At 31.9% G+C, this 13,276-nt stretch overlaps 1 protein-coding gene across 1 annotated transcript in view; it reads right to left on the bottom strand.

Annotated features, from left to right (window-relative positions):
* Positions 1-13,276, bottom strand: part of LOC117219481 (tachykinin-like peptides receptor 86C) — a 65,792-nt gene that overhangs the window by 6,760 nt on the left and 45,756 nt on the right. Inside the window, exon 3 of the mRNA XM_033468657.2 lies at positions 1,429-1,563. Coding sequence (XP_033324548.1) covers positions 1,429-1,563 — 135 coding nt within the window. The remainder of the gene's footprint in view (positions 1-1,428; positions 1,564-13,276) is intronic.

Here is a 13,276-nt window from a genome sequence, read left to right on the forward strand (position 1 = left end):
AAAAAACGCACTTATGAAAAAAGTATCTTTCATTTAAAATAAAAATGCAACATACAAAATTTTGCGTAATAAAACATTGACTCGGGGCCGTTGATAGACATGGGAAGGCGATGATTTTTCATAAAGCAACATATAAAAAGTATCCTACATTATTGTATATTGATATATTTAGATTGTGATATTTAGATTGATATATTTACTTGATATATTTAGAATATTTTATAACACACCCAATATCGTTCCATATATACAAATTTGGTATAATCATTTTCTAAAAGAAATTACGGTTTTCTCGAGGGAACTTGTTTAAGGCACGCAATTTTCAAAATGTTAAAATGACTATGGTGACGATTGATTGCATGGCTTAGCATCAATACTCAAAAAGCCCAAGATAATTCGATACTGCTTTTCGACATAAAAACAATATAGCCTCCAGTATATCACAGCTGGTAAATTTCGCACAGCTGCGTCGCCGTGCACTAAGTAATGAGAAACACATGTGACGACCCCCACTTTTAAGACTGGCCACTTAAGTGTGCCACAAAATTCGAACAATTTCCACAACTAGAGTTTATGTATTGATTCCATTGGAGGCTCCTTTTCAGTTATGAATTCTGATTCCATTTCTGAAAGTAATTGCAACTGGTTCGCATTTCGGTATACAGTGAGTACCAATAATATTCGGACACCTTTTAAAATGCAATAACTTTTTTAATACTGGATCAAATGACTTGAATTGTCTCTGGATGTTTGACTGAGGAGTGATTAAGTAAAAACATTTTTACAAAAATTGTTTAAATTTAAAATTAAATTTGAAACGAAACATTTAAGTTTCTTTATAAGCTAAAGTAAAAACATTGGGAAACATCAATTTTTAATTTTCTTTTCTCTCTCGTTGTGTATTAACTCATTGCCTAGTAAATTAGCCAGTCAGGCATCTAAACAAATATTAAAAATGTTATTGCATTTTAAAAGGTGTCTAAATATTAACGTCACTCACTATATATTTTCTAGTAAAATTCAAAACCGATGCATTTCTTACGGAGTAAAAGTGAAAAATCTTGTACGAAAAGCGTTCAACGGAGAATATGTAACCTTCAAAATTGACAGCAACGCTTTTCTGTCCACCATAAGTGAGAAAAGTGCCTTACCGTACTTTGAAAATCAAGTTTCTCGAAAATCACTAACAAATTTCGTTCTACCCTTGAATTTATTCATTACATAGAATCATCGCCCGTTTCAGCGTATTTTCAATATCTACATGTTTCTGAATAAACGGTTTGCAACTAATACAGTCTACAGAGTCAAGCAAAAATAAATGAAACAATTAAACGTGAAGCTTTCTTGCAACTAATTTAAGAAATTTACACAAACTTTTAACAGGTTTCGGCAAAAATATGACTAGAAATAATGTATGACTGTGACTACCTCCTTAATGTGGTCGTCGAGTATAAGATACACGGCAGAGCCAGTGCCGAAGCGATTGTCCATATTACAATCATAGTAATCACTGTTATTTTTCGAGATATACGATGCTTCATAGGCCTCATGATGGCCATGTACCTGAAACGGGAAGTTATTGCTCACGAAACTAATGTTTTATATATATGCTGTTACACAAATTTCTAAAATTTCTGTTTCAAATTTTATCAAAATACTTCCGAAATTGTTTTAACGCGTTCGCGAATTGCTAACGCAATTCATTAAATGCATTGTGAGATATCCAAACAATTTAGTAATACAAAGTTGCAAGCTCCATGGATGTTATGTTATGTATTACTAATATTGCAATAACTTTACACAATATCTTCAATTATAGATATTATATTTGATAGTCCATTAGGATCGTGACATATTAATATTTCCTATTGAATGCGTATGATTAAAGAGTATGTAAGTAATCATTTTTAATATTGCGCATGGAGGCAGTATCTTTTTACTTCAATTACAATGATAATAATAATAATTGTAACATATTGACAATAATAATAATAATAATAATAATAATAATAACAAAAATTTGTAATAAAAATCGTTTACATTAATCACAAGAGACAATATCCGCATATAAATTTATTTGTTGAAACCTCAGTTGTAATTTATCGTTTTTTTATTATATTAGTTTTGGTTCCGTATGTCAATACGAACAAATTATTATAGTAAAGATTGTATTACTGTTATAATTACATCATTTAATACAAATCCAATTATATCAAAATGCATAAAATTCACAGTCCAATTGTAACAATGTCCGTAGATTAATCGATATTCTTCGATTGTTGCGGATTGCTAACATTCTTGTTGCAGAATATTCTTCAATTAACCAGTTCACTTCGAAAGGTACGATTAAATAAAAGAGAAAAAATTAATAAGTTACTTGAACTATTTAATTAAGTGAAAGGCACAATAATCAACAAGTCTTCTCTCGGACTGTAAACACATTGCTTGAAATATTGTAAGCATTTTAATCTGTTTTACGTTCTGTCCGATTCTGCGACAGCTTTTCCGTTCTTCTGATTACGTTAGAATGAGTAAAGCATTTCCGATGGAACAGGAATTATCAAATTCTTGAATTATTCCATCACGAAACAATACTCCACGAAATGAAACAATATCAATTGACAATAGAGATAGCTTTGGCAGTTTTAATTAAAACCCTCCTTTTCACGTCACCGTGCTAATTCCTTAAACTTTTTAATTATGAAAGAAATCTGCGTACTCTTGTGCATAATAGATTAAACTTTCGCTGAAGCTCATTACGATTTAACGCCGGAAAAACGCCCGCGTAGTGACGGTATTGAATGTATGTTAATTAATATAAAGTATGCAATTACTATACTTTGATGAATTAGCAATATTTCTGTAACTCATTTTAATTCATACTAAATATATTATTAATGTATTATTATTATTAATATTATTTATATAATTTATATTATTATATTACTTTATTCATATTATTTATATCATTCATATCATTATATATTATATTATTATTTTATATTATTTTTATTAAAAGGGTAAGACGAATGAAATCATTTTGCTAAACCATGTCCACTAAAATTATTTTGACCCAGTATTTTGGATTATATACTTTTGACTATTTTAGGTTAATAACTATCCAATAATATATGTTGGAAACATATACATATGTACATATGTATTTAGAAATTCCTGCGTGCAAGAATTAAACACAGATATACTCCTTATACTTATAGTCTCAATAAATCAATTTTGCTATGAATACAGTTAAGTGCGCAATCTAATAACATTTGAATACAAAAGACATTCCAAGTACGGAAATAATCATGTTAAGTGTTCGTACACTATATTTACAGTGACTCGCATTAATATTCGGACACCATATTGTTAGAAGAATTATTGCTTCTTTTTATTGTTTAAGATAGCATTATTGAATCAATTGTTTTCTCATATAATAAAGCACTTCTTAAAGTAAGTAGAAACATAAATTTTGTTTATTTATTCCACATGGTTTTTTGTATAATAAGTGATAAACAAGATTGTGACAAAATCCTACGTCGCAAAAATATTCAGACAGTGAATGAATTACATTAATTTTATATGAAATGAAAACCTTTTTAATCATGTTATCATAATATTAATATTTTGTCGGTTGACCCTTTTGTTTTATTACTTCATGTAATCGCATGGGCATGTTACAGATGATTTTATTTAAATAATCCGGCGAAATCCGTTTCGTTTCGAAATCCGTTAGGTATAAGAATTTTTCGATCCAATTGATCCCATAAATTTTCAATTGGATATAAATCAGGCGATTGTGGAGGAGGATTAGGCCTAATAGCAGATCGATGCGACTCTGAAAATCGTGTTCACAAATATGAAAATAACATTTGCCGCAGAAAATTAATGAGTAAAGTTTTATGTAAGTTTAGGCATCGATGCCTACAAAGTCTTGAAAAACTTTTACCGTGCAAGGTTCCTAGAAGTTAGGAAGAAGCTGACGACAAAACGCAGCAGCTGCTGATAAAAATTTAATTATTGAAGATGCCAAGTTGCCAATTTGACTTTTATTAAATCATTACGGGAAGAAATTATGTCTAACGTTACATTTTTTAAATAATTGATTTATTTACTTCTCCGTTATACATAACAATTTCTTATACAATTTTAATTAATTGCATCTCTCTCTTGGGTTTAACTCGAGCTTAATAAATATCTCAACATGTAGCTTAAAAGCTTCACGACTTAGGAGGGAAATTAAGAATATTGTTAATCAATGTCTCCATTGTTATCGCCTGTACAAAAATATGTAATTTATCTTACAAATTAACATAATTGTGAATGTTTAAATTGGAAATACTATTTAATTTTCTTTCGGGTAATTTCTCAATAAAAAAAGTATAACAAGCAAATTATAAAATGAAGTAACCAATAACATAAGTGAAAATTTTATTCAGTTGATTTAAATATGAAAAAAAATTTAAGTGTCAATACAAAACGCCAGATTAGTACAACTTTAACCGTTCACGTTTCTCTTATGATGTACCAATGCCACCAATTACGAACAGTAAGTAATTAATATAAATTAACAAAAAGAAAGGACAAAAGTGTTACACATTTTTGTGCTCGTAATAGTGTTTTAATAAGACGTATTAAACTCTTTTATTAAAAAATAAACATACAAAACATACAAAATTTTAATACGTTTTAACAAACCAAAGGCAGAACAATTGGCCAGTCCACAGTAACCGGGCTTCACTACCATAAAACAATAAGCGATGGAATATTATATCGGAATATTTCGGACAAATATAAACATCATAATTTCGACGTCAAACAGCAAAATGTTATAAAAACTCTGTCAACATTTCCCAGTTTACCTTATCCTATTCAATATGAACAGATGCGTTTTATCCGCAATTCGGATGTGATATACATATAATCTATTCGTACGTTTCTCAAAACGGAATCATAATTTTCTATTATGCCACGTGCAGCGTGTTTGCCTTTTTTAGCTATTTACTGTCGGCTAACGCGCATCTCTTAACACACGTAGCCGACATTCATCACAAAAACGTCGAAAAGAGTTGGCAACTGCCTCAGAAACGAAACGCTAAATGGGTCGCAGTAATTAATGCGCACACCAATTCCGATTCTCTACTATTGCCATTAAGCGCATCTCGATCCTCGGAACAGTGCTGACATAAATCCTGAGCCCTGTGAGATCCATGAACCCTGGACAATCAGCACAATCCATTCTAGGCAGTCATGCCTTAATTAGTTCGAATAATTCTATGAGCTATTCGTCCTGCATAAATTATCATTTTCTATACTTGGGAAGGCATAAATCAATCGCGTAGATCAGTTACCACCAATTGTTAACCACGTAATGCGAACACATCGTAATAAAGTATCAGATGTCACGGTTCTTCCCGAACAGACCCCAATTGTCCGACTTTGATTTTAACGGGTCTTTGCAAGGTGATAGTATACAGGGTGACTCCAAAAATGTCTCACAATCCGGAAATGAGGGGTTCCTGAAGTCATTTGAAGTAACTTTTTCCTTAGCGAAAATGCAATCTGCGGCTTCGTTTACGAGTTATTAAGAAAAAACAGTGACCAATGACAGGCGAGATTAGTTGGCGCGAGACGGCCGAGCGAATAAGCGGAACTGAGCTTCGTGCGCTTGGCTGGGCCGCCTCGTGTCAGTCGCGATCGCCTCTTATTCGTCACTGTTTTTCATCAATAACTCGTAAATAAAGCCACGGATTGCATTTTCACTAAGGAAAAAGTTACTTCAAATGACGTCAGGAACCCTTCATTTCCGGATTATGAGACATTTTTGGGGCGCTCTGTATAAGTTTCTAATAATATATGTAAAATATTAGGTGTAGATACTGGGTAATTTTAAAAATATGAACAATTAAAGTTACAAACCTTGAAGATGTGCCATGAATATAGATGGAAAGTGTCAAAGCTACGTTGGTGAAATGAGTAGAATGTGTGTGGCTGTTAAATCGTCGTAAATTAACTCTAATCCTACCGAGCACTAAAATTGAAAAACTTACCTTACCTCATTTTTATGCTTGGATTAAGAATCAATCATTTCTTGTGAAAGAATCTTTACAATTCCCACAATTTTAAATTAAAAAATGTGAAATCAGTCAGTTTTTACCAGCAAGTGAAGTTTAACGCCAATGGCCATCGTTCATGGAAGTCAAAAACATAAAGACAACTGTGACTTGGTTAAATTTCGCAGTCCAATGTTTGAGCTTAAAAAAGTTAAAACTGCATCTGTAGATTCCAAAGGGAAACAAACTAAACATAAATTATGAAATTAATATTGATCGTTTTAAATTGATCACCGCTACTATACATTGAGAAAAATAGTTTAATATTTTGTACCTTTTGAATTAAGAGTAATCTTCGTGACATTTTTATTCCAGTATCGATTGCATACATATTTTAATGTTTATGTTTTTAATATTTTGTGAAATAATAAGTTTCGCGTAACAGGCTTTATGATATTGTAAACTTCTGACGTCATGAAAATTTATACTCCATCGCACGGTGACATTTCAAATAAATTTATAACACGCGAGCCCGACATATGAGAAGAGAACGTGTTTTTTTTAAAGAATTAACTTGTGTTGCTGTTTCTGTATCGGCCTTGCGCTTTCCTACTTCCATTTGCGGCACGGATTCGAGTTTATTGCGTGAACCATCTGTGACACGTACCGTGAGTAATTAATTACCAAATACGATTTGTTCTCTATTTCTTAATCAGTCTGTCAATATTAATTTGGCGGCTGACAGTGGGAGTAAATGAATCCCAAGACGGATCAATCGAGAACTTTACTAGGCCAATAGGATTTAAGAGAACTAGGTCATCGAATCAGTTAAAAGTGAACGTTTGATATGGAAGTGAAATCAAATGCTGACTCTTGCATTAAACGTACGACTTCTTTTATTTTCTCTTGACCATTTTGATCAGCAAATTATGTTTCAGTCAGAATGTCATATTTTAAAGAAAGAAAGAATGTTTCTTAGCTTAGCTAGAACTTTCAACCCGAGCTGTTCTCTGACCGCTCTTGTTGACATTTATGTTCAATATAGTCCGGCAAATTAGCATGAATACACTCATGCTTGAGGAACAATCAAGGATTGTCCATATTTACTTTGAAAATCAGTCGTCGATCCGCAAGACTTGTAGACGACTTCATGATTTTTATAGACATAATCATCCATCGGAACAAGCCATCCGTCGAACTGTGGGTAGATATCGTACAACATACCCTCCCTGCATGATTCAGTATGCACGCACTGAAGTAAATATTGCCACTGCAAACAAAAGTATGCAACGGGATACTTTATCGATTCGTCGTTGGTCGTAACAATTGACGACTTGGAAGCCAATCTTGATCGTAATGTTCGTGACGTACAGCCGATATAACTCGAATTAGCAGAGTTGCGCAAATTACAATTTAATTACTTAGCAATTTAATTACATTGCAATCCGTATTTCAGATCGCCATTCAATTAAATTACAATGTAATCCGTAATTCAATACGAGTAAAATGACAAAATACTAAGTGATTCAATGACATTAATTACGAATTACTCGTAACGGATAATAAACAATTCAATTAATAAGTAACAATCGAAATTGTATTAATAAATAAGAAATAAATTTTATTATTTTAAATAATTTAGGCAGAGACCTATATAAATAATAAGTAATTATTTTTACCTTTCATTTAAACTTCCAAGTAACAAATAATTTTTGTATTTAAATAATCACTGTAACAATGCCCAACACTGGATAGCATAAGCTCTAGTACTAACACGAAACAATGGTAGACCAAAAACATGAAGATAAGATAGCGTCATGTACTATGAATGTCGATGAGGAGTATACTCAAGGAGAAATATACTCAAAAAATGAGTATACGAAAGAAAAGCATAAAATTGGATTGAATTTCAGCTATATTGTGTGTTTCAATTACACTCGTGATTAAAAGAATTAATAATAATAATAATAAAGAATTAATAAAATCGCAATTACTCATTGAGTTACAATGTAATTCAATTAACACAAATCTGCGAAATAATGACAAGAACCCGTGTCATTTTTAAATATAAATACCATAAGTTGGTCTTTCTTATAAAAAGGTAACTGTTATTGTCATTTTTTCAAATTTAAAATTATATCGTGCTTTAAAGAAACAAACAGCAAAGATAATTAAAAAATTTAAAGTTTCTGGAAACTGAAAATTATGTATTTCCACTTTAACAAACTCATAACGGTTGGATACGCATACTGCGCTCTTAAAAAATATTTTAACATTACTAGTTCAACAATGAACCAACCAAAAATATGATTGAAATAGAATGATTGATGTGCAAGTAAGAAAAAGCCATTATTTTACACGAACTTCTAAGTCAAGCTTCGATCCATTACATCGTTTTTTCTACGTCTTTTTTTCATGGACTTCTTACACGCTGGAACTTTTTCAAGTCGATTCCAAATCTCCATAATTTCGCGGTCAGAGGAGAATCCAAAAGAAGATAAAGTAACAGATAAAACGCTTATAAAGTTTTCGAAGATTACAAGCTGCTGAAACGAATACGCGTTTTGCTTGCAAACTTCCGGAAACGAGTTGATACGTTTTTACGTCTGCACCAGCATTAGCCTCAGTTTCGTTCTGCAATCCTTCAGCATTTCTTATCTCTAAGATTGAATTTATTTCTTTCTTCGATCTTTCTTGCCAAGATCAACATTATTTCTGTGTTCTTCGTCGACTAACGACGTCATTTAAGCGACGCTCGTTTTCCATCAGATACACGATCTCGGCATGCTTTTCAATTTCAACATCTGGGAATAATAAATATAATTGACAGCTACTACCGAGGACGGAAATCGATACGATTACTGCAATTTCTACGGTTGCTTCTGTGTATTGTTCGTGAAATAATTCACTGTTTATTAATACTTGTATTGATAGAGTAGAGTCACACTTTAACAGTAAACCTCCAAAACGATCGCATTTTAAACTTTGAGCATAATTTTTAAATTCTATGGTTTCGCTTTTCTCAACGTACTGTACGATTTTTTCTACAATATGCATATAGCCACTTAATTCTTCAATAATTTTCTCTCTTCCTTTGTTTCTTACTGATAATCTTACGTTCGAGAAAATTCTGGAGGTGAACAAACAAATGTAATTTTATATTTATAATTAGGAAAGAACGTAATATCAGAGAAATGATTATTCTGTTATTCGAAAATTCCATTGTCCTTAACACCTTTATATCCTCATACGTCAGTTCGTTTTTGCACTAAGCTTGCTTTGGCTTAGAGCAGTGGAATTTTGTGAAATTGTTTTCTCAGGAAAATCTGAGGAAACGTACTCGTATTTGTAATACATTTTTAGCAATTGTTAGCCTTTGTCTTCGATTGACATTTGTCTGCCGACGTTCAGGCGATAATCAGATTGCATGGCGCTTGACGTATTCCGCTGTCAAATTCGCAGTTTCGCGACCTTTACTGTAATATATAACAGATATATTTTTTTCAGGATGAAATAACGCTTTGAGAGACAACTGAATTTTTGACCGACCAGATGGAAAATCCTCGCAACCATTCGCAACGCAACAGTTTGAATGGGTCTTCTGTAACAAGCAATGTAACAAAGGAGAGCATTTCCATTGTGAAACTGGAGGAATCGAAAAAGCATGAAAGACAATCCTCTGAAACATGAACACTGGACAGTGCAAAATTCAAGCAATGGTGAAGCTTTTCAGAGACTTGCATCTTTATAATAAAAGTATGAATACTTGTATTTCCTTGTTACATGTACGTGCAAAGTTAATAAATGAAAGATATCGTGGTAATATATTTATGAAACAAATTACTAAATGATACCAATTGAAATTCGAAGCACATAGGAAAAAGACGAAGTACTTTGATCGAATTTCCATTCGAATAAAAGTTTATATCCAATGGTTTGTTTTACATAATTTTACTAATTGAAATGCAAAGCGCATGAAGAAGCAAAAATACTCTGCTTGAATTCTCATTCGAATAAAGATTTATGCCCAGTGGCTATATGATTTTGCTAATTGATATTCGAGGCACATGAAAAAGGAAAAGTACGTTGTTTAAATACCCATTCGATTAATAATTTATACTCAGTGTGGTTTGCTTCCCATAATTTTGCACGGCACGGTCTCCATCACTTATTTGTTCACTTTCGTTGAACCTGTGGTCCGCTTTTGATTCCATCGAATGACAAAGCGTTCACGTGCTGCGCCGCCAACGAGAGATAGAAGAATGAACTCAGTACTCAATGTATTATCACGATGTATTATCTGATTCGCTGACCATCTATTGCTATTTATATGCCATCCGCAACGTCATCGATAATGTGAAGCAATGGATTAACTATTGCTGTCGGAGTTTCGTAAATGTATTGTATTTCATAATAAAATGATATATTTGACCAAAGAAGCATTCAAAATAATTTCTTCCGCTATTTGTTTGTATAATACTCGTAGCTGAAACTTATATTTATATTTTACAATTACAAAAACTATAAAAATCATGATTTTATAGCATGTAACATAAAGGTCGACATAAAATTTTTAAGCATAAAGTTTGATAGGTATACGCATTAAATGTTTATTGAATATTACAAACTAGTACTTTTGGGATTTGATACTTTGGTCACCAGTTACCAATCATGTGCAATGCGATACGATCAGGGAACAGCGCTTCTCAATCTTATTGCTATACAACTTCATATATTTATTTGCAACGCGACCCGAACGTCTATAATATATGAACTTTTTAAGAACCTGGTAGACTAGACAAACCTTATTCATTAGATGTAGACTGTGTCATTTTGTATGAGTGAACTTTTATGAAACTTTTTTGTTTTAAAGTTAATTGTTCAATACTTATATCGATGAGCTTCTCCAGTTAAAAATCAAATGTGCCCCGTGGGAAAATTTAAAATATATGGATTAAAATATATTAGAGATAATAAAAGTTTATTTGCATTTGTTAGAAGTAATCGTAGCTAGTTACAAGTAATTCTTACAAGTAATGTTTTTCTTTAATAATCTTAATAAGAGGAAGATAATGTATTAACAGATTTCTTTTCTTTCATTTTTCTAGTGATTTAACCCTAGAAAGATAACCATATGACAACGTACGTAAAAGATAACCATACGCTTCAGAGGCGCATGCTTTTCTAAGGCGTCAATTTTATACTAACAATGGATATTTATTTAAGTTAATCTAGTCATTTTAAAGGTTTGGCATTATTGTAAAAATAAAATGCATTTATATTATATTTTTTTATATTTTAAGTAATTTTAAACTTAAATCACTAGACCTCTATGAAAAATTAACAAAAATCAACAGTCTTCGCAGGCGCCTCTGCGACGTAGGTTATCTTTCTCGGGTTAAAACCGCAATTATTCATTTTTGTCATAAATGCGTAAAATCCGCAGTCTCCGCCGTCGGATTCTCGTTCTCAATTAGTATTAGTTACATATTCGCTATTACATTCAATCATTTTCGCCAATATTGTCAGTACATATTCCGAAAGTTTCAAATGCCTGCGGCGAATTTATCATTCATTGCCAACTCAATAGAATAGTTACTAAACTTGTGGAATCTATGAGGTTAAACTCGATTCGAAAGGGAATCTCACCGAACGCAAACAGCCTGAAAACATAATCCAACATAACGATGTCTACTAATCCTTTTGTAGTTTCCCAACTGTCCAAAGAGGATTTCATTTTTGGGGTGTATATGCTATGAAAAATGTGTAGCTCTGGAGACATCCGCATGAAAACGTATAGGCGACCATACTTTCGAGAATGTCGAAATCGAATTCATTCTTGTCAAATGTAGTAGAAAGAATAATTAATCCGAGGACGATTAAGGTTTATAGGTATTACAAGGTTTATAGGTCTGCTTAAGAAATAAATATTACTTTTTTTGTTCGAGGTACATACATTTGTTTATACAATACCGTTAAATAATACATTTAGGTACGTGCAAAAATAAAATATAAAAAATGTATGAAAGAACATTGTTAGAACAAAAATACATGTTAAAAATTTTCTGGGCATTCTTTTACTCTCCCAAGCTAAGATTAAGAAACTTTAAAAATTATTCAATTGAAGTATCGCGTTATTGAAAACTTGACTGTATTACATTTTCACTAGACTCCTTATCAAATTACGTTTCCTACGAACAAAAATGCATTTTTGTTCTTCATTTTGCATTTTCTGAAACAAAATTAACCGTCTCCACTCGAATCGCAACTTTATAGCGCCAAATAAAAGTTACCTCACTCTAAACACAAATAATTTTTACAATTGATTGATAAGTACGCGCTCAATTTCATATGTGGAAAATTAAAAAAAAAAAACATAGAATGAAATATGGAACGATAAGGTTCTAAGTCGAAAGAAACGTCTGGGTAATGAAGTTCAAATAACTCCGAGTGCAGAGTAACAAGAATTCTAATTAAAGCATATGAAAAGAAACTACTCCGTAATTAACACTTTTCCTTAACCACTAAGTTTTCGTTATTCCTACCACAGCCTTAGGATTCATACAGACATTGCATGCAATGTTTTTTTTGTCTCAGGATCTGAATTACCAACTCTGTAAAAGAAATGCTGTAGTACGATAGCGGATTCTATCCAAATGGAACAATCATCCAGTGAACTATATTTGACTGCAACAGAGAAAAGTGTGTCTGTGACGACATTCCTACGAAAACTAACGATGCTTACGACGGAAGCGATCAGGCGATTTCTTTTGTATGCGTCGGCACAGACTTGGGATCCATCCGGATCCTAAGAAATGCAGAAACGGGCTCTAAGCTACAACATTTTTTATTCGACATGCTTATATTAAACAATTATGTGGCTATTCGTTGAGTTGTTCAAAAATTTATTTTTAATTTTTTATACGTATTAAATTGTTAAAAACTTTTAATTTTTAATTCACGTATTTTTTAATTACAATTTTCATACATATGTATATGCCGCCTAACTATTTAAATATATTAGTCCAAGGGATCTATAGAACATGAGTTTTAAATATATTTGTAGTTTATAAATAATGTTAACAAAATTCCTCGCATCTACGTAACTTCTTATAATAAGCTTTAAACAATAAACACCTCTCGTTTTAATGCGGAAGGTATTATTGGGTTGGCGGGAAAATTCTGTCGTATTTTAAATAAAATATTTGAATCAGTTTTAATAA

This window comes from Megalopta genalis, chromosome 2 (genome assembly GCF_051020955.1).
Source record: "Megalopta genalis isolate 19385.01 chromosome 2, iyMegGena1_principal, whole genome shotgun sequence".
NCBI lineage: Eukaryota > Metazoa > Arthropoda > Insecta > Hymenoptera > Halictidae > Megalopta > Megalopta genalis.